The 25,292-nt window shown below is 38.2% G+C and overlaps 2 protein-coding genes across 3 annotated transcripts; both read right to left on the bottom strand.

Moving 5' to 3' along the window:
* Positions 1–2,029: 2,029 nt before the first annotated feature.
* Positions 2,030–11,159, bottom strand: KLHL41 (kelch like family member 41). 2 transcript variants are annotated; one of them, XM_082483654.1, is made up of 7 exons: positions 9,990–11,159; positions 7,107–7,264; positions 6,910–7,017; positions 5,903–6,088; positions 4,028–4,174; positions 3,001–3,137; positions 2,030–2,301 (listed from the first exon to the last, which is right to left on the bottom strand). In XM_082483654.1, exons 1-6 carry the CDS (start codon positions 11,097–11,099, stop codon positions 3,026–3,028), a joined length of 1,821 nt encoding a protein of 606 aa, XP_082339780.1. In that variant the 5' UTR covers positions 11,100–11,159; the 3' UTR covers positions 2,030–2,301; positions 3,001–3,025. The 2 variants fall into 2 exon arrangements, with proteins under 2 accessions (XP_082339780.1, XP_082339779.1); XM_082483653.1 differs by having other exon boundaries at positions 2,033–3,137.
* Positions 11,160–13,361: 2,202 nt separating this feature from the next.
* Positions 13,362–25,275, bottom strand: BBS5 (Bardet-Biedl syndrome 5). The gene is made up of 12 exons (XM_082483490.1): positions 25,187–25,275; positions 23,447–23,529; positions 22,544–22,609; positions 20,663–20,712; positions 19,844–19,971; positions 18,813–18,948; positions 17,712–17,807; positions 17,144–17,206; positions 16,144–16,278; positions 15,946–16,029; positions 14,079–14,102; positions 13,362–13,965 (listed from the first exon to the last, which is right to left on the bottom strand). The coding sequence occupies exons 1-12, from the start codon at positions 25,246–25,248 to the stop codon at positions 13,864–13,866; spliced, it is 1,029 nt and encodes a 342-aa protein (XP_082339616.1). The 5' UTR covers positions 25,249–25,275; the 3' UTR covers positions 13,362–13,863.
* Between the last annotated feature and the right edge of the window lie 17 nt (positions 25,276–25,292).

Raw genomic sequence — 25,292 nt, 5'->3', positions numbered from 1 at the left:
ATTTACTAAGAATAGGACTGCTATTACAGCCATTCTGTTTCCATCTTCCAGAACAGAGGTACTGTGGGTGACTGTGTCGAGGGAAGGTGTTGTGCAGTGAGCAACCTCCAGCTGCTTCTCCTACCCTGTGATGTGGTGTGTGCAGAAGAAGTATGGCTTAAGCTGCCTAGAAACACCTTCACATACTTAAAAGATAGACTAGTTCTAAAGGTCTGGCAGCCACCCAGGCCCTTGAAACACCTGTACTCTGGCTCAATGCAACTTGGAAGGGATACCTGAAAGATTTCTAGAAAATGAGGAGAAAATAATGCTTTATGTCAGACATAGGCACTTACTAGCAACTGTGTAAGTCATGAAATTTATTAATTACAGCATTATACATTGGACTGGCCCTCGCCAATAGAAATAAAACTAGACAAACCATCTAACCTGCCTGTTCTGTAAATAAGACAGTGTACAAAAGAGCAAAATTAGGCTGAAAATTGAAACCAAGGATTAGGACCAAGAAAAGCCTTCCAAGAGTGACAACCACCTTGGTTACTGGTGGTGAAAAACATTACTGGTTTATTTGTCATGTTTCAAAACCATCTGCCAGTTACTAGGCTTCCTGTGATAGCGTTCGGCCAGGCTTTGCATCAGGAGGCATAACAGACTGAGATGGAGAAGGAAACAGTGGAACAGCTAGGAGAATGTTCATTGTAGAGTAGTAAACTATAGAGCGGTCAAGCTTCTGCAAATCAGCCCATTTTCAGAAGCAGCCGTGTGGTGACTAGACCTGCCGTCATTGCCTCATGAAAACTGCTGGCTGTGCCCATTTCTTTCATACACATAATGTGTGTATGTTTTCTTGCCTTTTTAGTAGAAGCAATAGATGTTCTTTTTACCACTTCCTTTGAAACCTGGCAGGGCTAACAGCTGCATTTCTGAATTGATGGTTATGCACCTGGCTGACACTTGGGCTTTTTTTTACTACCTAATAGTAGAAGAAAATATTTGTATTGACTGAATGCAACTCAGGACACTATTAAAAGGCATGAAAAAATGACAGAACTGATCTAAGTTGCAAGGTGGTCTCCTCCTGAGGCAGCCCTCATGTTTGTGGGATGACTGAAAAAACTACTAGATGGTCATCTGCTTATGGTATCAAATGGACATGGGCTCCAAGACATGGAAGATGAGTGCTTTGAGGCAATGTTACTGAAGGCACAGCACACAGAAAGACTACCTGCGCATTATATTTTGTATAAAATGGAGAAGACAATCATAAATATAGGTTAGGAGCTCAGAATCTGGGCTACAAGTCAGAGGGCTCTTGCATGACTCTGCTTTTGTACAAATGCCCTTCAAGTAGCAACCTTGGAGCGGACAAAAGTTTGCAGTGGCTGTAGCTGAAGCGATCATGGAAGGTGATCTGTTTGTGCTGAACCCCGCTTTTCAGGTATCCGGCAGTCACTCTGTGCCAAGCCAGGTATGTTCAAATTGTGTGTGGTTAAAATTATGAGTGCTCACTATGGGGACAGGATTAAAACTTGCTATAAGTAGATTCAGAAAGGACATCTAAGAAAAGCAAAATATAAGTATTTCAGTAAAATGTGCTGCTTTTGATCCTTTGCAGTCATTCTTCCTAAATAAAATAAGCAAGTGTTAGAGCAGATGGGCTGCTGTAAACCAGTGATTTAACTGGAGCCAATGAAAAGATGCCAAAAACAGCTGAAGATTTGGGTATGAAAGGGGAAAACAGAAGAGATGTCCCACAGATTAAGTACCGGTGTACAGTAACATACTGAAATGAATGACGATGGCTGTGCCCTTGCCATCATATGTTTCCCTCTGTCCCCTAGGAAGGAGATGAAAGGGGTCATTTGATAGTTGGAATTGCTGTTCAATCGGGTGTGGTGGGCTGCTTTTCCAGTTTTCCTGCTCAGTTGTAATTAGATTTATGACATCCTTCAGATTTATGACACTCTCTTTATTCAATGGAGAAATCCTTTGAAGAGATAATCTATGAAAATGGTGGGAGTGCTCTGTTTTGGGCAAATGCTGTACTAAGAAATCTGTGTCCTGTCAATATGACAGTGATGATGAACTGATTACTAAAAGAGACACCATTAGGTGATACTTTTATAATTTTAAAAACAAAGTTTAATTGTTAAAAGTTTCAACATCAAAATGCATCAACTCTTTATTAGGTGGAAAAGTCCTCTGTGCCGTAGGTCTTTGCTGATGATCAGTTCTTCTAGGACTTTTCATGAATGCTTGTTAATGGTCTCATCTCTGAGAAAAACTTTCATAAAATATTTGCTTTGGAAATAAATATAAAAGCATTAAAAAAAAAAAAGTGAAAAATCCTTGTAACCAGAAGCTTAAACACAGTAGGTGAAACAGTAGAGCTATTAACCTTGTGAACTTCTCTCTCTATCCTCACGTCTGGCTATTAGTACAGCTTTGGCTGAGGCTGGCATTTCTTAGGCCATGTAGCATTAGGCTGCTTTTGTTTTCAATATGCACTTCGATTCCAGGCTAAATTATTTGTAAAAGGCTCTAATGAAAATATTTTCAAGATATGGCTGAAGAATGCAGGATTTACATACATTGATGAAGGGGGAAATCAGGCTGTACAAACAGCCAGTTAGAATAATAGCCAGTTATATATATAAAACTAGCCAGTTAGCTACCTACTAGTTGTATTTAACTTAATTAATGGGCATTGTTTGGAGGATAAGCCACCAATATCCTGGATTCTCCGAGTCTAAGGAAGCCTAACTAGTTTTATTGGCAATTTCTCTGAAATTTTCATTTATTCTAATCAATGTTAATTAGAATTCTTCAGGATTTTAAACATGGGTAAAAATCCTGTTGTTGATTAGCTAGTAAGTATCTTAAGACTTGGACAGACAGATGAACTGGCTAACAGTATAACTAGTACGCTGCTGCGAAACTCTACCATTTGGGGACATTTTCATGCAACAAAACCAGAAGAGCCTATCAAAACTCCCTCACCATAGCACATTTTCCAGGGTTTTGTTTACAGTTTTGATAACTTGAAGAGGTTTAAGCGTGTAGCCAGGCAGGAGGCTCCAGTTGCGTATCGGATCTCTTTCAGTATGCCAATCCATTCCTTCTTTTCATCATCATACCTGCATTTAACAAAATCAGGTCAGAACATAGCTTCCTAAATTTTGAGTTTGGTGCTTCATCACACAGACAAGAAAAAGAGGACAGGCCACACGTTGCAAAGGCTTGTCGCAACCATGTGCTGAAGGGTGCCACAATAAGCTGCTTTTGTCCTCTAGACAGAACAGCAAGATGTTCTTGCATGTGAGTTGCCCTTTTCCTAGTCCCTAAAGCTTGTTGCTGGCCTGTGTCATACTTTAATTCTATAATATATACAAATATAAAAGCTTCCTCCTTGTCTTAAGTATACCTTCTGAATTCCTTCAGACTCTTACATATAAAGGTGTTTTTTTCTGGGAATCCTTCCTGTCGTTCTGCCAGCTAAAACTCCTGAATTTACCTTAGCAACTGAAGAGTCACAGCTGAGATGTGATGTTTCATCACTGCTACTGGGATTTAGATTAAAAAAAATCTAGGAGACAGGGATTTCTGATTCTCTTGGAACAATTACTCATTTGTCTATCAACACATATGAGTATGTGCAGACCTCTGTGTATGTAGGCTTTTCTGTGTGAGAATGTCACGAAATAGTGGATGGTTTTATGGTACACTTACATGGCTAAACCTGCCAAGAGATATGACAACTTACTCTTTAAAAGAGAGTAAAAGACTCTGAAGATCATGACTCAGACTGTTCAAATTATTAGTAGGTGGAAGTAGTCATTAGATCCAAATCTCATGTTTATTTGTTACTTTTTGACAAACATTTCTATCTGTCAGCAAGTGCTTTATAACCTGTGCTATGGTTCATTTCCAGAGCTAAACAGAAAACTAATTTTACCCTCCAGTGTCTACAAACCTCAATTTTAGATTTGGCTTTCCAGCAGGAAAGCGTGATTAAAATTAAACTTACTTCCATATGTCAGTGACTTCACTGGGTGCAAATTCTTTAGATTCGAGCTGAATCATTGCGAAGCCTCCAATAGCATACAAAGCTCCACTTAAGGTGACTAAACTGATAGAACTTCTCTCTTGGGGAAATTCAGGCATAATCTCCCACCTAAAGATGAAAAGAAAAATGTAAGTTAAACAAAGACATGAGAAATATTCTGAACTGAATGCACTAAAATACAGCCCTGGGTGACATAAATTCAGGTACCAAGGACTGCTTGAGTGAATGGTTTAGTAAAAGGAAAAAATTCTGAGATTTCTCAGCAGTGAGTTTGAGTGTCTCCATCCCCACAAGGACTTCCTGCGAGTCTTAAGTGACAGCGTTACACTGTGATGACATCTCTTTCCAGACACCACATCTTACAGGTCACCTGGTCCCATCATCAGTAATATGCTTTATACAGATGTATTGCTCCTCAGCTTCTTCATTTTTTCCCTATAGTTTCCAAAATGCATATTCATTTCAAGTGGCACTGACTGGTTTTGGGTGGACTGGCCACTGAAACACCAATGCTCCTCCCTGCAGGTGTGACCCCTAAATAGTAATTTCAGTAAAAAAAAGTCACTGGAGCCCAGTAGCATAATTTCTAATTTTCTGCCACTTCACACCTATGCACATACAAAACACAGAGACATCCCACTTTTGGATAACATCGGCATCAAAACTAATAGACTAGTTTGTGTGTCTCGCTTGTGTGACTTGATTGTAACGAAACAGAGTAAACCAAGACAAGAACCTGCCGACTTTTCAGACCACAAGCTGGACGTGTTTCTGAAGAATGTGCCAAACATCATGGTAACAAAATGACCTTTACCTTCGTTTGCTTTCTATAGAAGGTGTAAAGTCCAAAGCTCCCTCATAGAATTACTTCTTGCATAATTCACACTTTGTATTGTTAAATGTCATAAGCAAGTCTCTTTGAGATAGCATACATTTAAGATAAAGATGTTGTAGGTCGATGGCTGCAATACCACCTGTCAGTGAAGACAGCACAGCCAAAAGTGCTTATATACAATAGAAGAACTTATTAAAATAAAGCTTTACTGCTATTATTTTAAATGAAAGTTTATAAATAAGATGATAGGAAGGAAAAGTAACAAAAAGGAAAATTAAGAGTAGAAAGACACAGATACAGAGGGTATAAACTCCTGGAAAACCATAAATGTTCGGGTTTCTGGCTGTGAGGAAGAACATTGGAAAGTATCTGGACCAAATAAGTGAGCTAATTCTAAGTATGACTTACTCTCTTTTGTCATTACTTTTTCTTTATAGTATTTTAGAGCACTAACTAGTGGTAAATGACATTTGCCGTGACCAGGTAAGTGAACAGCAAGACATCACGAGGCCCAGTACCCAAAGGACATTCAGCTAGTCCAGTTCAGGCACCCGATTTCTCTCGCTGGGGTTTCGGGTTTAGTGCCAGTGCTGTTTCAACTACATTGCGTGGCCCTTGCCCATCTCTCCCACTTCTCCCCGATTATGCCAGCACACCTGTTATGTGGCCGTGTGGTCAACTAAATTGGGAAAGTAATCAGACTTAAAAAAAAAAAAAAGAAAGAAAAGATTAGAGGGTGGGTTATTTTCACTACATAAGCTCTTTGATCATGTTTGCAATGGAGCTATACTAGCGTAGAAAATGTGTGTGGGGGCAGGAAACAATGGCCAGAGTTACAGGCTCTTTAAGCTCCTGCTGCTGTTGTTGCTGAAGATGTGAATGTAGACCAAGTGTCTCAGTGGGAGTATAAGCACCCAAACACCTTTGTGACATATCTTGGAGCTCCTGAAAACCTAGATGACAAAACACTTGCTTAAAAATAGCTTGAGTATTCCACTCACTTATTGGTGGTCAGATCAAAAGCTTCAACAGATGCAGTAAGGCCTTCTTCGGTGACACCACCTGCAATGACAATCTTGCCCTTATGGATAGCCGTCCCAAACATCGAGCGAGCCACCTTCATTGGAGCCAGGTCTCTCCAGTCTCCTTTCTTGGGATTGTATACAAGTAGTCTATTAGTGCATTTCCTGGGGAGGAAAAAAAACCCTTGTGATCATTTCTAATGAACTTTTGGCTTGTTCCAAATGAGACCTAGTTGAGGTGGACTGCGTGGGTTTATGTTTAATACCTCTTTCCTCTCCATGAGATCCTTTCTTGTATCTAAACTGAGAATCTTTGTATGTCTACAAAGCATTAATCACATCCATAGAACTAAATCAAATGTTAAAAGCTGCTTAGACAGAGCATCAATTTCACAGTACCTTACAGGAGAAAGATGACATCCTTTCCCAGCATATTCTATTCAGATGGGTTTGTGGAGGAATGTACGAAGCAGCTTATAAAAGAAAGATTATGCTGCTGTTTTGGCTGATTTGACAAGCTTGTATCTGAAATGTCCCCTATGCAAACACTGAAAAATTACCACCACATGCTCAGTGTGAGTGAAAACTTTGATTTTCCTAATGTTATACCCATTAAGGTTTAACAGGCATCACAGGTCAGAAAATTTGAAAAACCTGACACAGTAATTCTAAGGCACCTGGAATTTCTATCTGGAATGAAATAATACTTTCAGTGATGGTCCTCATAGCTATATATTACTAATGTACGTGCAACGTAAGTAAAATTTGCCTTGGAAATAAGTACAGTCATTAAAATAACTAGTTGGGTTTTATGTGCAATTTTACTTTAACTTGAAAAAGATATCCTATATACCGTAACGTGTTCCCCTCTGCCAAATTGTTAGCAACCTTAATCCAGAGATGTAAAAAAGGGAAACCCTGGTTTCTGAGTGTAAGGGCCAATCAAACAATGCTATAAATTGTCATGAAAAGACTTAAAGACTCACTTATCATCAGTTTTTCCACCAAGACAATATATCAATCCATTGTTTGAGATAGTAGCATGGCCGTATACTTTGATGGGTAGTTTTTTGATCTCACCCCATTTCATTGCCCTGGAACAAGAATATCACTGTTAGGCTCTTTCAACTAACAATGGGCTATTTACATGTCCTCAGTGGGCATAATTAAATTTTAAACATACACAGGATCATAGCACAATACTGAATCTAGAGACTCCTCAGTGCGAAGGTCCTTGCCTGCAATTACATAGATCTTGTTGTCTGACTCCCCCAGCCCGAAGAGACACCTGGCTGACGGCAGTGGAGGAAGGGCAACCCACTCACCAGCGATGCTATCCAGCTGCAAGAGCATCAGAAGAGGAAGTGTTAGGCAAATAGTAAAAATCCACATAAAAAACACAGTTCCACAAAATCAATCTAATTACAATCACTGTCTCTCAATAGCTCATCTGCTTGCCTGAACAACCTACCTTTCCCTCACTGCGGCTAATGAACGATGACTTCTACCCACCCATTCTTCATGGTGCTGAGTCCTAGCAGAATCAATGCCAGGCAGCTCTCTTTGCGTCTGCTCACCCTCATTCATCCTCATGGAGTTTCTTTGGCTCTTTAGGAAGCTCTTCCTTGTTTAAAGGTCCCTCACTCTCTGGGTTCCCTACCACATGTTGGAAAGAACAAGTTCTTCCTGCCCGAAGGGAGCAGACACTTCTGCCATTCCATGCCTATACATTTAGCCAGTTGTGCTCATCGCTACAATGAGAGCTGCCAGACAGCCTCACACCGTTCCTCTTAATGATCATGAAATATTACATGGCAAATGGCACAAACGTTTGTTCTGCAGTTCCGAGAGCAAAAGAGGTGATGTTGCATCACAAATACCCTCAAAAGCTCCTGAGATCTCTGAAGGCACAATGAATATAAAGACTTCACTCCTAAGCAAAAAAGGCAGGCAGTGCAGCTCCACTGGCATCAAGATTGATATCATCCCTACTGAAGTACTCCCACGGCTGTGTCAATTCACATCCAGTAGGCTGAAAACACCTAAAGAGAACCAGCAGGAGGACAGACGAAAAAACAAACAAAACAAAACAGTATTTTCCAGGAACTGTGATGCTTAATTTTTGTTTTGATCTGAGAACTTAACAATTGAACCTGAATGCTGTCTAACATTCAAAAAGAGTATTTTCTCTCTTCTACTGCATACTAATTTGCTTCACGATGTACAGAAAGGGAAGGTAAAATGTGAGTTTGCATGAGGGTAAAGGCATTTGATAGAAAGTGAGAAAGTTCAGTCAAAGTAATCAGATCTGGGTTTAGCTCGCTGACATCCTTTTTCCCAAAGTATATTCCACAGTCAAGGTCTCCATGTAAAATGCATCTCCCAAATTTGATAGACCACCCCTATTGGACAGAAAGTTTTACTGCAAGTGAGATTTAGTTCATGGACACATATTGCCCCAGTAGGTGGATCTGGGTGGTATAATGAGGAGAAGATGTACCCATCACAGATCACAGCATGCTTAGTGACTCAGTCTTGGAGATGACATATCTACTCATGATAGGGCAAAAACTAGTCATGCATTTTTGAGCTCGTGGCAGCCTTCTTTTCTCCTGGGTTGCTAGCTACCAAATAAAATGGTAACAGGTGCTTCACTGGTGGAGAAAGGGAGATCAGTAAGTGAAATCGGTTTGGCACCATGTTAACATTTTAGAGGGAACAACAGCCACATGGGTCATGCAGACAAGTATTTTAAATATAGGCAGTAGCAGCAGCAAGCAAGCTTACAGATGACAAGCGAGAGAGCAGGGTTTCAGGAAATGGATGTAGACATATAAAGCAGGATTCTGAAAACTTCATCAATTTTTCATATCAGTTGTGAGGTTTAGTTTTTCAGAGGCCCCTTTCTAGTAGACTGAGACTTCTGGATTATATACATTATGACACTAACACAGTATTTTTATTAGAAGAATATTTCTGTAACCAGTTTTGCACTTCAGTGATTAGTGTTTCACACCTTACATAAGGAAATGAAGCAGTGCTAATCCCTCTCTAGCAAACTAAGACTTTCCTCTCATAGATGTAACAAATGCCTGAAACCAACTCTTTCATTGTGTGTGAAATCACATTATTTGCATTTTTTCATATCTGAAGTCTTTAAAATTCTATCACTGCTTATCACTCTGCTTTATTTCATAGGGAAACGGGACCTACTTCGCTCTCTTAGGCCAATGTGCCTAAAGACAGGACATGGCCAGCAGCATATTGCAGAATTCATCATGAGATAGTTTATTTATTCCCCCAAAGCACATAGTCAGGTAGCTAAAACCACAACGGAATTAGTTTATGGTGTAAGCATGCCAAATTGTATTTTTGCTAATTTTTATGAAACATGTTGTGGAAGTTACAGTTTGTATTAATCAGCCTTATATTTATACAGATTTACAAAGATATAAAATTACGCTCCCAGTTGAAGCACGGCATTTAGTGTACTGACATTGACAGTTTGCCAAGAAAACAAACTTCTACCTCTAAATTACGTATTTTAGAATGCCCTTAGGTTTTCAAATGTAGATGTGACAAAAAATTCTGGAATTTTAGCGACAGAAGTGGCATTTAAAATATGCACATTACTGCTGTCATAAAAGTATTTCAGATACAGAAGAAGAAAGCCATCTCATCAGATCTAAAGCAGCTAAGCACTCAACTTTCAAGGAAGTTAACAGAAATTCACAAAAGGTATTCTACAAAAATATTAGGCTTAAATTTAGGCATCTGTACCATGAAAAATCTGGGAATCTGGGCCTTAAGCAATGAAAGCCAGTGCCTAGATATAATATACTAATCCTTTTAATCTTTTCTGAGATCTCTCCGGGGGCTTGATCTTGAAAGAGAAGATACAAGTCCCTTGGTTTCATTTATCTCTCAGAGACAGGAATAGCTCTCTATAGATACTCCTCTTCATCAACTGTACAGAGACTAGACAACTCACTTGCATAGACTCAGAATACTTTTCAGTAACTTTTATAAGCAGCTATTGTTGCACCAACAATTATAAAGCTTATACCTGGAAGAAGTATGACTGGAACGGCTGATCCTTGTTCTCCTCTTCCACATACAGTCCTCCAACAATGTAGACCTGATTTTGTTTGGTGACTATACTGGAATGATTTCTGGGAATCTGTTCTGCCAGGGCTGCTAGGTAGCATTCGTTTTCAAGAGGATCATAAGCTACTGCAGCAGTGTCATTAACCAGAAGAATTAGGTCTTTGACAAACATGCCGTGCCTGGGAAGGTCATTTAGATAGCCAGGCAGTAAATCTTCGTCTCCTACATCACCATTCACCTCCCCTTTGGTAGACTTTTCTGTACTTTTGCTAGAGTCAGGCAGTTTTCCAGCAAAAGCATCCTTAATGATCTTTACTTTCTTCTGAAGGTCTGAGTTGCTTTTAATTATATCATCCTTCTCAACATGTTCTTTGAAATATTTTTCTGGCATAAGACGAAAACGTACGCAGTCAAAAATCTCCCCCAGGCTCTTTACTCTGTTCTCCTTGTCTGTTCGGACCCATCTCATCACTGCTTCAAATACCAGTTCTTCCTTCTCTACATTTAAGCTGTCAGGTGAAATAACCGAGATAAGTTCATGCGGAGCAAGCTGCATGAAGTCCTCTTCTTTGCAGATCTGCACAAAGTGATCTGAAACAAAATCACGGGCAGAAAATGCAAGTCTCGGGCAGTCCAGCAGAACGCCTAGTCGAAGGATGGCCAGACAGTTACCAACAGCAAGCCTCTTCTGAAGATAGGAGACACACACAGTGAATACAGAAGGGATCTGAAAGCGACTGGCCAAAGCAAAAATATCTTGCACGTTAGAATCATTAAGATCAATACTTGCTGAGTAAAGGTATTTGACAATCATATCCAGGATGTTGGGGTCAACGTTATCTAGAACTACCTCCTTCTTTTTCTCTTCATTTTGCTCAGATAAGAAATACTCACGAAAATATGGGCTACATGCCGACAGAATCAATCTGTGGCAAGGCAGGCTTCTGTCACCAGCTTTTAGAGAGCAATCTACAAACTTTTTCTCTTCGAGGAGTTCCTTGAGGCCATCCTGAAGAAGGGTGGATTGGTAAAGTCTGAGCTCTTCAGTGAGTTCCCTTTGGGAATCCATTTCGCAAATACTTGGGAAAGGGGAGGGAGCAGAAAGCTTTAGCTGTTGTCTGCCCAAAGGTCTGTCTGTAAAAAAGGCAGTCCAATGTGCTTTGCCCTGCCTGAAGCCTCTGACACTTAATCTCGCTAGCTAAATATAGGTACATACTCTTACAGGTCGGAATTTAGGATGGATGGTTTGGAAAAAAAGAGTTGCTCTCGCAGCTGTCAAAGACTGAAAGAAGCAACTGTTGCTTTTAGTCACTATGGTCAGGTTTTGCCATCATCCCCCACATTGAATCAATGAGATTATGTGCAGTGTAAGAAATTATTTGACATGAGTAAATACGGCAGAATCTGACCCTCAGTGAGATAGCTATGAGCAAGATCGTAAATATACACGTTACCAAATATTCTGAAATAGAAATATTATTAATCATGCTGTCAGCTGCAACTACTCTTCACTTTTTCAGAGTTGCTCAATACATCTCATTGCTGCAGTCACAAAGATATTAAAAAACTCCAGAACTTTGCATCAGTTATCTATGCTCTAAGATTATTTTATTACATATCCATATCACATCTACAATTTCTTCAGATATTGATAATAAGGCTTTGAAATTCATTTTGAGCTTCTTCTTAATATCCATTTGGTTGTACTTATTTGTAAACAAAACCCTACTGTTCAGACATAAAATATAGATTATTCAGGTAAAATTCTGCTTTCAAAAATAATTTAAAATGAAGTCTCCACCCCTCCCCTTAATAAACACCATTCCTCATTTCAGATAATCCGTAGACATTATCAATCCTTTTAAATTCCACTGTACTAGAAATGTGTTAATTGCTGTTACACTAAACTGAAAACGGTACATAGGAAAGGTAGAAAACAGAATGAAAAACATGTAATCCACCATATTAACATTATTTAATGGATGTATAATTTAAAAAACCTTAAAAAAGAATCTGAATTTGAACTTTTTTTAAAATCAGACGAGTAGTTTGAAAAGCTAATACGAATTTAGAAAAAATATGCATATGTTGAAGGTTTCACAACTGGGAACATTTAGATTTTTATTAAAGGTGGTAATACCAATCCAAAGCAAATTTGAAATTTTAAGTTGTTTAATGTACCTTGATGAAGGACAGTATTTTGCCTATATAGAGAATGCTTTTTAGCCATATGGTAAAATGTTCTTTGAATGTAATGAAAACAGGATCAAAACACAACTATTTGAATGCAAGATCTACAAAGAGGTGTAACATTATCAAAGTTTATTGAAATCACGATTGCTTTTCAATATAGGTAGTATTTCATTAAAATATATACCTTGAAAGATTTTCTACAAACACCACAATTATAGTCACACCACAGTTACTTTACTATAACAGTCAACTGCTAAAACAACAGCTGATAGGAGATCTCATTTGACTTTTTCCACTTACAGAAAATAGCGCAGAGGTCTTATGTCACTAGAAAACGTAACAGCTGCATCTTCCTTTGAACAATAAATGACTCATTTCTCTCTAACACTTAACATCATAAAGGTCTAATGACTCAGACACAGAACCTATTTGTGTGTGCACTTTTTTCTAGAGCATTCCTTGAAAAAGTGCTCTAGCCAAAAAAACCCACAAAAAACCAAAATGCACAAAAATTGTATGAGAATATCTGGATTACAATAAAGTACCTGGAATGATATGTGCTGAACATTTAGCAAAATTAGGAGACATGAAAACAGTATTGCTTTTTGTCAAAGTTATCAGTGACAGCACTGCTGCAATGACACGGCCAGTAAGCCTCTATACAAAATGTTCTGCATATGATGATATTTCTGTGTTGTACAACATTAAACAAGTTATGGAAATTTTATTTAGGTATCATTATGGGAAAGTACATCACTGTGTATAAATACGTTAATACATTGAGCACCAAACTGTGTAACTCACACTGCCCTATCTCAAATGGTGCTCTGTGTACATAGAAAGAGGAAGTTTCCTTTTCTGACATACTTCCAGGTAAAATGGCAGGTGGTGGCTGTTCCTGGCAGCCAATCACAGGGCAGTATGTAAACACACAGGGCATGAAGTTGTAAAAGCGGTGGCTACCTACCATGAAATGGTGGCTGAAACACCATGGCAGACCTTGTGCTGATGAGGTGGGGGCTCCCTGCTCTGACAGCCTTCTGGGGGAAGCAGGATGGGGTGGCTGGTCCTGCCAATCACACGCCTGAAAACACCTGGGGTACCAGCGTGTCAAACCCACAGTCAGCCAATCACAAAGCAGTATGAAAACACGTGGCGTATGACATTTTACATGGCAACTGAAGTAAAATGGCAGCCATTGTGTATGTCCTGCAGAGGGATGTCCAGGCCCTTTCAACCTGACAGCAAGAGGGGAAGGACCTCTCTGGTCCTTACACCACGTGACCAGAGGATGGGCGGGACTTCTGGGGCTTGTGGAACATGTGACTGCCTGAAGGGGGCGGGGCTTCCACCAGCAGCTGGGGCCCCGCCCCCTCTTATGTTAGATATTGGTTGTCTTCCCACTACTTCCAGAAACAATGTAATAAATAAAAAGCTTTTACACATACCTGGGTTTTGAATAATCTTTCCTTTATGACATATCCTGAGGGCATGTTACCTAATATTTGCCTGGTCTTTTGCTTTGGCATGTTCTTTCTCCGCTACTCTGGTAGTTCTAAATTAACTTCTACAGGTCTCACGAGCCCAGTAAGAACTGGGAGTCTTTCCTCGCTCAGGTAACAAACGCGTGCCAATCTAAATCAGGTCATTACTTCCCACAGTCCCTGGAGAGTGAATCCATCCTTTAGCTTCTCTATTGCAAGTCCCAGTTCTTCTGAAAAAACAGGCTCCCCATCATGTTGCTTTTTTGAATGCAGAGATATGAGAGAAAATAAAATAAAGCAGAAGGTACTTTTTAATTTTATTATCCCTTTTTAAACACATTATTTGATAGTATGAAAAAAGATGTTCTTACCTTGTTTTCATCTGCAAAGTAAGCCTGCAAAAAAAAAAAGAAAAAAAAGAACTTGCAATCTTGAATAAAAAAGTCTAAAACCAAATCTGCTAATAATTCCTTGGAGTTAAAACTTTATTTGGTAAGTTTTCTTCCACAAACCAGTCTGCATGGATTTTATTTTCGTTTTGTAAATAAGATCAGAGTTTTTTCTTTGTTGAATAATTTACAAAAGGGCTTTAACAGGAGTTGGTGATTATGTTATTTTTCATTAAATACCAATCTTTGAATTTTTCATTATAATAAACAAAGATTTTTAAATTGTAACATTTTCATATTACATTTGTTACACTGACAAATACTTTATAGGGAATAAAAAGTTAACATGAAGGCAAACTGACAGCATCCTAGCTATTTCCTGCCTCATGCGCAGCAGCATTTACTATTCAATTTAAAAAACTATCTTAAAATGTATAAGTAATATAAAAATTCAGTTAACATCATACTCAGTCTAAGAAATGGACACGGTATAACTGAACAATTAACCAAAATTTTCTACTCTCAGATGGAGATCTGGGAAAGAGATACAATCTTTCCCGTTCTGTGTGTTTGGAAATTCAGGCTCAAACCCTTCAGGAAATCAGATGAAAATACCCACAGCTCGAGAAATCTCTGGACCAGCAGGCTCCAGATCTCTGTATTTACCAAAAAGAGCCTGATCTTGCTTCAGCTGGCCCTATGGACTGGGAAGTGGCAGCAAAGAAAGTGTTTTCCCGCTCAGCTGGATCTCAAGCTATACAAGACTACAGAACAGTATCTCGGTCATCAAGTGTCAGGGAATACTGGGGTGGAGCCACCCCTCTGGACCTGGACAATCTATGTCTCCTATAGCAACCACCTTCTAATCATTTACAGCTTCCAGTTTTTGTTACAGAATATGCAAAGCACAGTTATTTAACCCAGGTGACAAAGGCACCGACAGAGCAAACAGAATCTACCTTTAAGGAAAAGGTAGGTTTTCAACTATGTTGAAGACTAAATAAAAGTGTGCAAAAATTAAAAGAAAAAAAGGCAAAAAGTGAGGAAAAAGGAGGGAAAGGAAGAGAGAAGAGCTTATCTATACCAGTAAATGATAGCAAAAGAAAAGAAGGAGGAAATAAGATCGGTGCTAGCACTGCTACTTTACCAAATTTCAGAGATTAATTGAGAAAACATGTCAATTGTCAATACATCAAGGCTAGCACTTGAAAACGTGTGCAGTCCACCTGTGCAGTCAGCCATGCAGTCAGGTGTTATTGGGTTACACAGTAAGTTTGGAAATTCCTAGAAAGAAGGTCATCAAGCAACCTAATGCATTTAAAAGTCAATTTTCCTGAAATACTGGGAGACAGATACCGATACAGTTTTCTAAACTGGTATTGTCAGGAGTGCAAAGGTGGTCAGGAGCGACTCAAAATTATGGCTGCCTTTCTAAAAATCTTTCAAGTTTGAATCTTAGATGAATGTTTAGTGTACAGATATCACCATCTATTAATCTGCTCCAAGAGGATCAAGACTTGTTTAAATACAATGTATTTGATTACATTATACTGCTGGTTTTCAAGCTATTCCTGATCTTAACATGTTGAGAAACTACATACAACTATTACTTTAAATATCTACTACTATTTATTTTGAATAATAGTTTGTTCTTAAGTTAGAAATCCATACACAGAATAAATTCCTTTAGTAATCAGGATTTTGAATAAAAGGCGTGTAGGCATGTTTTTAAATCTAGAAAGTTCAGCTGTAGTTTATCTTTAATAGAGGATTACAGCTGTACATTGCTTACATTTGAATAACCAAACAAGAATTATTTTATTTTTCAGTTTTCTGTGGAGCAGCTTACCACAAAAGCATCTGTATGTTCATCAGATTCTATTTCCACATCATCTTGAACCTGCTCCACTGTTAGGTCTTCAAGAGGTTGAGGCTGCAAATCAAAACGCTGAAGTAAGTAAATCCACATATCTAATATGTTTAATACATTTTTATTACTGCTGTTAACACAATATTGTATCTAATTTAAAATAAATGAGTGGAGTACCTTTTCTTCCATTTCATAATCCACTCCAAATATAGGGTTAGCTGAATAAACTCTGTGAAGTGAATTAATTTCTTTCACTGCCTCCTGGAGTTTCTCCACAGGGTCTACTTTAAAACCAAGTACATATCCTCCACTCTATATAACAGAGAAAAAAGAAGACATATATTTATCAGTGTTGCTTAGTTAAACAACTTTTTCCGCTTGACAGGGATTCGCAGTTTAATGGTAGCAAATTTCAGTTTGCTGATAAAACATTATCTGTACTTTGGTATTACCTTATTTTCATTCTGCTGCTTAAACCATGGGTGAAATAAAAACAATGACAATCTTTCTCTATGAGGTAAATATGCTTTTAACTGTCAGCCCATTATATAAATGGGGGATGAACTTCTTAACACAGAAAAACAAAAGCAAACAAGGGTGGGAGAAATTCAGAACTTATACTAATGATTTATTCCTAGCTACTCAGCAAATGTTTAGTCTGTCAGATCTGGATGTTGTTATTAAAGATGCTTTCAGATACAGTAAATAAAGTTAGTTGAACTTTTAAAAGAAAAAAAAATCCCCATTAAAAGCATTTCTGATTAAGGTCAAGTTGAAGAAAAATGATTTTGTCTCTTATAGCAAAACAGATAGACAAGTGTAAAAGATTAAAAATAGTGGTCTTAATTAAGTATAGAAGTAATTAGATCCCAAAGATAATCTATCAGAAGACACTGTTTTCAACAGTTATTTTACTTTATTTTAACTAGCCATGCTGGTCTATTGTTGCTTCGATTAGGGAAACTTTAACTCACAATAGCCATATTGACCTTAACATACAGACATTTTAAGCAGCACAAAGAGGGCTTTTTTTAAATTGTGTTCAAAAGGAAACATGGAAGGAACACCAAGTACCTTAAAAGTAGCCCTGTAAAGTTTCAGAATTAGAGAACTATTGTATATATAAAAATGTACATAAAAATGTAACCAACGAAAAAAGGCTATTACAGCTTCTTACCTGCTGAGAACTCTCTATCACAAGCGCTAAGCCAAACTTTGAGTCTCTTATTTTTATTGAACGCTAATGGTAAAGAGGTAAAAAACGTTTGTTAAAAATTTTTTAATTACTTGATAAAAATCTGCTTTATCTATTTTTAAATTTTCAGGTTGTTTTTTGTTTTTACACTGTACTAATTACAATTACTGGTTCTGGAAGCTTGGCTGCCAGCATTCCCTCCCATATAACATTACAAATCTGAACCCCAGGGAAATGTGTTTTTATCAGAAGTGATAACAGCAGTAACAGTTCATTTCTGAACTGATCATTAATCCCAGTGTATGTAGGTGGCAAGAAGCATCATAGTAAATAGTTTGAAAATTGGAAATACCAGCCATTTTCAACCTGCCCATGAAAGCCCCAAATTCATCTGGACAGAAGAAAATTCTACCCTGTGGTTGATGCTGGTAAGACTAAATTCCTCCTGACTGTGGGACATGAAATACTAATTTTGGTAAGCTGGGAGTTTTAACTGAAGACTTGAACTTATGCCATTTCATTTTGAAAATGATTGTTTTAAGATACTTACAATTTGTAGATACGGTATGCTGACATTAAAGCTGTCATTCATATTTGCATGCCAAACTATTCTCACATTAGTAATAAAAAACGTTCCCAAATTTCCCTATTAAAGAAAAGGTATGTTAGAACTGCTTTGAAGTATAGAGCCTTTTTTCCACACATGATGATTACTGCTATCCATTTAAACACAAGGAGGATGCAGCTTCATATTTAATTCAATAAGAGCCTGATTCTTTCCCACCAAAACCAGTTGAAATGCTTCTATTGATTGCAAGGAAGCAAGATCCAATCTTTAAAGGATACAGCACCCGAGTGGTGAACATAGCTGGGAGTACCTATTACTGCACCAAAGGGGGATCAAATCACAGCACAGCAGGCCTCATGGGAGTACATGAAGCATGAGAGTGTTCTTAACTGTACAGATCTGGAATTGGCATATAGCGTAAGTATAATGGCATGTGGGTTAAACTTAGGCAATTGTGGAGATGTATGCCAAGGGAATGTAGAGGAAAGAACTTTTTAGCTTGTCAGGATGGATCCTATTTCCATTCTGGACTAAAATTGCACAGGCAGAACTAACAGCTCCCATTTTGTTTTATGGCTCTGGGAAATACTTGCAACTAATACCCTGTAAAATAATAGAAATGTTTTCTATTTTTTCCTTAAAATCTTTATTTTTCCATGTTTTAGGACACAGATTCCTATCCCAGTATTTCCATTTTCCAGTAATCAAAAGACAATATAGTCTTACATTGTAGTCACAGCTGCATGTAAATACACAAATATTCAGCAGAGCACTTCCTAAACAACATGATTGTCTTTCAGGATGATACAGAGCTTTACACTCATAAATATATCTTTTTAAGAGGAACTGTATGTCTGGTTCCTTGCATATTAGCCGAGTCATGTAGACTTCTGGTTGCCAAAAAGAGACTTTGTTGTACTGAGTAGCAAATATATGGGATCAGTTTCTCCACATGCATCAGCTGATGAAGTGAATTAAGGGTAATCCCTCTGAGGTTACAAAACTATAGTAATACAATTGCTAGATGAAAGCAAAAACATTTTAACTTTGCTGTAGTCAATGTAGTCTCGTTTTTCACTGTACCTGGTCACTTGATAAATTCCAAACTCCATTGATTTTATCATATATTTGCTCTTGTGGTAACAATCTCAGTTGCTTGTTTTGAATCAATGCACTTCTCAGCTTCAGATCACGATACATTTTAGAAGTTTCATAAGCTCTTCAAAAAATAAAAAATACACATTACCATTTTGGTGTTTTCTATTCTCTTTACTGTTTGTTTTAGCACCAATATGAAATGTTGTATATTTTCAACTTTTCTTATCACCATGTTGCACAAAAATGAGAGTACAATTAAAACTTCATCAACATAAACCATTATATTTCAGCTTTCCTTAATGAAGTTATCTTTAAACTTAAAAGGGATTTTTTGACACCTGTTTTGATCTCCTGTGCTGTTCAGGTGCATACTATTTTTTTCTTTTCCTTAAGATAGTCATATCCCAGCCTCTACTGCAAAGCATAAGTCTCCTGGGTCCCATGTTATATCTAGTATGGACATCAAGAATCCTTTATTTTTCCATGATGGTTAAGTCACAAACATTCAATATACTTATGTCAGTATTCTTTGGCTCTTAAATAGAAACCTATGGTAATGTATTATGCACACATTCATTCAGATGACTTATTTTTAGGTGAGAAACATAAACTGTTTTGTAGTCAATTAGAGTTCTGACCAGGATTTAACCCTTCATTTCCATTATATGGTTCAAAATTATGGGAAATTATTATAGACAGAAATTATAGCTAGAAAATGCACACTGAAATTAGCTCTTTTGTACTTTTATTTGTTCAGACAGTTTATACACACAGGGTGTATAAACTGTGATAAATGACTGGTATTAATACACATGAATTTTCATTATGAACAGTTAACTACTAGAATTTGTGGTCATTCTCTCCCTTCCTTCCAGAGATTGTGTTCTCCTCTTTTGGGAAAGTTTTCTGAATGTTAAATATGGGCAGTTATATACTTGGTCCATCAGCAGTAGTAATCCCACATATTTGATTCATTGAATTTTGTAAATGAACAAACACTATTTTAAGTATGCTACCTGTGTACAGCAATAACTGAAGTGAAGAGCCTGGGACTCCCGGGGACAACATTGGTAAATATGAACTCAAACCGTGTATTGTTACATTTAGTCAATATATACAGTGCTTCTGTCTGTCCTCGTAATTTCTAGAATGAAAAAATGAAATTTAACATTTTGACAGTATAGTAGCTTGACTGTATGGGCAATAAATAATCTTGACATATTTTCTAAATTCTTGTTCTAAATAGTGTATCTGAAGGTGTAATCCTGATTCTATCACTGATCTACTGCTGTCTTCAACTGAACTCATTTTTTTTGGAGAAACTAGCAGTTCCATCAACAGTAGAACTAATGAAACCTGCCTGCTCTACATTTGCAATATCATGACTGAAACGGTATTTTTGTCTTTGTTACCATGTGGCTGCCCAGGAAACCTACGTAATCCCCCTGCTAGTTCTTTGCTGCAAGCCAAACAAATGGCTTCACAGTTGCATGCAGTTCAGGCTATGTATTTGAGAGCTTTCTTCCACAAAATTAGTGCCTTTCTAGACCTTTGTGAAATTTAGACACAATGAGCTAACGTGCTTGGCTTACCTAGAGAGGAGAAGAATCACCAGACAGTGTGATTACATGAGTTTTATTGCCTTGGGAAACTGACTGAAAACACACTCCTACAGAAATGTAGAACTCTCTCAACTTTTAAAACTAAAATTCTGTTACTATTCTATTACTGTTCTTGTAAGTAAACTTTCAGGTTATTGTTGATATAGCGCAATAAGTATAAACAATGAGTTACAGCTTCTTTTATTATTTTGAAAAGTATTTTTTGAAACTTACTGAGTTGGCAGTTCTTGTAGTTATATTTATAATGCAGTTGTAACCAACAGCTAAAATTTAGGGGAGAAAAAAAAAAGAACAGTTTTGAGAACCAGAAAAGATAACAGTCAAAATTAGAGAGTACAATAGTGAATTTTGTAGCACAGCTTTGGATGCTATTTGTGAGAATTACACATTGTGGTTAATGGTCTGGGCCATCATCACAAAATCAAAGACTAATTTAAGCTGGAAAGGACCTTGGGAGGTTGTCTGGTCCAATGGTCTTCTCAAAGCTGCTCAGGGTACTGTCCAACTGAGTTTTGAATTTTTCCAAAGAAGGAGATTCCACAGCCACTCTGGGAGCCTGTTCCACTGTTTGACTGCCATCATTGTGAATATTTTTCTCCTACTATCTTTGTTTCAGTGTTTGACTGTTGCCTCAAGAAGGTCTGTTTCATTATGATGTTGCCTGTAAATTTTACCCTTAAAAATAAAATTTTCTACATTGATATAATACTTTGTAGAAGAAGAGCTAAGGATATGACAAAGAAAAAAGCATCAAAATGGAAAGTATAAATGGAGAAGAAACAAAACGAAGAAGATGAAAAAAGTTATAAATTTCACTTTGCCTCTTCTACAGTAGTGCTCTGATACAAAATAAAACCAGAAACAATCCCAGCCGTTCTTCCTAAAACAAACTGATGGAATAAGATGATGCTGGGCTAAATCTGAATGTCAATGACAATCCTGCTACTGATACCAACAGTAGCACAGCCAGGTTTCCCCCCCAAAAAAAATCAAAGGAGAATTAGAATTTGCTTTGGGAAGACTCTGCTTCTCCAAAAGCTCAGATGTGACAGCAGTTATGCAGATAAGAATATTTACAGATACTTATGAAAATGCCAGAAAAAGACTATTTCCTAGGTTGCTTATGAGAAGTTTTCTAAAACTAAAAGAAATAGCAATGGTGAAAAATGGCATCCAATAAAATATTTTTTTTTGTCTATATATTCCCTTAATGTTAGAAATAATCCATTGTCTTGAAAGCTAGAGAGTATTTTAAACTCTAAAAGCCACTGGTTAGACTTCCTTGAGCTTCTATAGGGCTAAACTACTCCATAGGTTTCTTTGTGATCTCCTCTAAAAAGTCTATTCTAAAACTTAAACACACAAGCAAACAAATTTTTTTTATTTTTATAAATACATATTAAAGTAGCAGTGCGTGTACGCGCACTTGTATGTGAGTGCATGCATGAGATGATAGCAAAGCCAGAAAAGCAAACAAGCAGAGGGCATAACTTTATATACATTATGAACAGAACACAGATTTTCAGTCTTGACCAGCTATTGGGAACAGAGCACTGGAAATAATCTGGGTACAAAGTAAGTGCATCCTGCCCCTGTTTGAGCAAATTAAGTTAAATATGAGTAGACCTATTAGCTACTCATACAGTTAAAATTAGAAGCTTATACAGAACTTACAATAGTAAATTTCGAAAGGCAGGTACTTGTGGGGAATAAAAACTGTAGGACAATACAGAATATGAATAAACAGGTGGCAACACGAGGCACAAGTAAAGCAAGGTGTGAAGAAACTCAAACTTTTGTTTCTTTCTTAAAAGCCAAATGAAACCCACATAGGCAAAATGAAAAATATGTCTGAAGTACTCTTCAACTTCTGTTCTGAGAAATTAACATTGAATATTAATATTTTGCTTTGAATTATTACAACAGTTCCTATATTACAAATAAATTCATTAGTAACAGTTTATTTCAGACTTTACAGAGCAACAGAACTATACTTTACTATTCTGTACTGTAATCAATACTACTGTGAAAGAATAGCAAGCCACCACAAAAGAAACACAAATTTGCAGTTGTTTAACAGGAGATGATACTTACAGAGATTGACTCTGGGCAATGACAATGAGCGCCAAATAATCCGCAAATTTGTCACAAGCAGTCTACCTGGAAATAAAGACTGTAGATATTTTTAATCTGCTTAACTTGCATTAAATTAAATGTTCCATTCTGTGGTACATATTTACCTCTAGTTTTGAAACATCAGAATATTCCTTCCCCTTGATAGGAAAAAGAAGGTAAGCACAGGACACCCCAGCAGAAAAAAATCACTATTTTTTTTTTTTTAATGCTATGAGAGAAAATCCCGCAAGGAGCAAATGAAACTACCTCTAATATATATAAGCATTCCTCAAAACCAAGCAGTTACTGATTTCACATGTCCCTGCCTATGGTAAAAATGCAGAGACACAATCAGTGCAGAACTGCTCTATGGAGGAGAAGGGGAAGGCAGTGAGTTAACTATCGCAGCTGTCTTCATGAATAACCTCACCCCTTTATGTCACATGCAAATTGCTTCAATTCTGTACACAGTATAGCAACACATCCAACCACAGGAAGGGTCATCTCAGCATGCTGGCAGCTTCATGCCCTTGCACACTATATATATATATTCCTTACTGATTCAGTTTAAACCAGGTTAAGAAAAACTAAGCATTAAACAAGATTACAGCAGAAGATCACCGCAATATTTATAAATGGATTATTCTTACAAGGCTTTCAATTCTAAGCAAATTCTGAGACAAGATTATCACCTTCTTGTAACTGTGAACAAGAGATCCTATTTGAAAATACTCCAAGGGGACACAGATCTGTGAAATGAGCAGGATCTATTTTCTGCAACAGAGAACTGATACCGAGTTCAATAGAAACCAGATAGGGCTTTCATGAACCTATACAGGCTAAATATTAGAAAGTTTACAATTTCCCTGAGTATGCAGTTACCTCTGTCTCCATTGTTTCCTTTGGTATCTTCAACAGACTCTAAGCAGTCTATAAGGACCTCTCCAGGTCTCATTTTCATTTGTCTAAAATTAAAAAAGAAGGAAAAAATTACCTAATGAAAAGTAGATTAGATTTATCCTCAAAAAGAAAGCCATTTCTATTTCTTCACTTAGCTTTCCTTTTTCCTTTTTTTGCTTAGCTTATCATACAATGAAAAACCCACATATACACACACACACACAAATCAATATTATATACCTGAAACTTTTATCACTACATCTGGCATATGAAAAAATATTAATACCTTTATTACTAAATTATAACAGTAAATAAATAATTATGTAGCAAGCGTAAGCAAGAAAACTATACCCCCAAATAGGGAGAAACTGTGAAAATGGGAGGGAAAAGCAAAAAAGTTGCATTCATATAATTTTTTAATGGATAGAGTTTGTTGCCTCTTGCTGTCCTTTTAGGTCATAAGGAGTGGAGCTCAGGAAAGAACAGATACCAGTAAAGGAAGTATCAGATATATACTGACATGTGAAACACTCTGCTAAACTATCCACAAAGGGTGTAGTTTGGTGTGGTTTTTTTTTTTTTGTATGTTGCTTGATTTAACTGGTCTAACCACTTAATTACACAACAACAGATGCAGTGTGAAATTTTGCTGAATTGTAATTATATCATGCAAGGCAGCCAAAACTCTTCAGCGTATTAGCATGACAGGAACAAAATGCATTATCAGGAGGGCAACTCCATGAGATACTACTGGAGAGCAGGATCAAGACGGTAGGTATGGACTCAACAATACATCACCAAAACAGCACAAAAGATATTAGACAGAGAAGGTAGCAAGAATAGTAAGATTAGCATTAAAGAAACTATGAAAGCAGGCTCTGTCTACATGAAAATAAGACAGAACTGCTTAAACAGACAAAATAAAATTTCACGTTTCTAAATTTACTGCATGCGGCACGTCTGAGGGACAAGGGGTGTTCTCAGAAGGGTCAACTGAGTATGAGGGAGATGAAGCACGAGAGTACACTTTCGGCCCCCATGCCTGAAATCACCACCAACCAGCTGCTAATTTGTAGCTCCGTATTACAGAAGACACGCAGGGTTTTGCCACAGACACCACAGTAGGAGTGTTATGTCCGAGAGAGGGCTGACAGCCGAGAGGTGAGGGCGCCGCGGGGTGAGGCAGCACTGCCTCCCCGCGGACGTTCGGGACAACCTTTCAGCTCTGTCCCCGCAGAGGCGGCGCTGCCGCCGCCCCTTCCCGTGAGCTCAGGCTGCCAACACCACGGCAGCGACACCGAGCCCTCCTTACCAGTGACGGGTACCGTCCCCTCGGACACACACCTGAAGTTTGTTTTTACTTCTCAGCGACAGGTGGTTGGGAAAAGAACACCCTGCCCTCGGTCCTCCACTGGGCAAACTTTTTATGTTTTTTTTTTTCCCTTTTATAGACAGGAAACGGTGAGTAGACACCCCCCCACGCACACACACAAACTCCCCAGCCAGCCCGCCTGAGTCTCAACGGCCACACAAGCCTTTTCCGCCCTGCCAGGGGGACCCGCTGCCCCCGCTGCCGCCAGAGCGGGACGGCTCCCAGCATGCACCGCACCACTAATGGCGGCCGCGCTCAGCCTACTGAGAGACAGCGCTCAGCCTGCTGACAGGCGCCGGCCGGGCCCGAAAGCCCTGCTGTGAGAGGAGGGCAGGGGCAACGACACTCACTGCGGGGAGATGTCGAAGCGGACATCCCTGTCCTCCCACAGCACGTCCAGCACCGCGCTCATGGCTGGCGACCACGGGGCCGCGCGCCGCTCCCTCCGCAGAGTCC

This window comes from Vanellus vanellus, assembly GCF_965231255.1.
Source record: "Vanellus vanellus genome assembly, chromosome: 5".
Classification (NCBI taxonomy): Eukaryota; Metazoa; Chordata; class Aves; order Charadriiformes; family Charadriidae; genus Vanellus; species Vanellus vanellus.
This window is presented reverse-complemented; position numbering and strand designations above follow the sequence as displayed.

Excerpts from the sequence above, each read along its gene's own strand:
- BBS5 (XM_082483490.1), bottom strand. The coding sequence starts at position 25,248 with ATGAGCGCGGTGCTGGACGTGCTGTGGGAGGACAGGGATGTCCGCTTC. Across the intron at positions 17,808-18,812 it reads GGAATTTATCAAGTGACCAG|GGAAATTTGGGAACGTTTTT; the intron begins GTACAGTGAAAA and ends TTTCTTTAATAG. Across the intron at positions 16,030-16,143 it reads ATTATGAAATGGAAGAAAAG|CCTCAACCTCTTGAAGACCT; the intron begins GTACTCCACTCA and ends TTTGATTTGCAG.
- KLHL41 (XM_082483654.1), bottom strand. The coding sequence starts at position 11,099 with ATGGATTCCCAAAGGGAACTCACTGAAGAGCTCAGACTTTACCAATCC. Across the intron at positions 7,265-9,989 it reads TCCAGTCATACTTCTTCCAG|CTGGATAGCATCGCTGGTGA; the intron begins GTATAAGCTTTA and ends ATGCTCTTGCAG. Across the intron at positions 3,138-4,027 it reads GAAGTCACTGACATATGGAA|GTATGATGATGAAAAGAAGG; the intron begins GTAAGTTTAATT and ends TGTTAAATGCAG.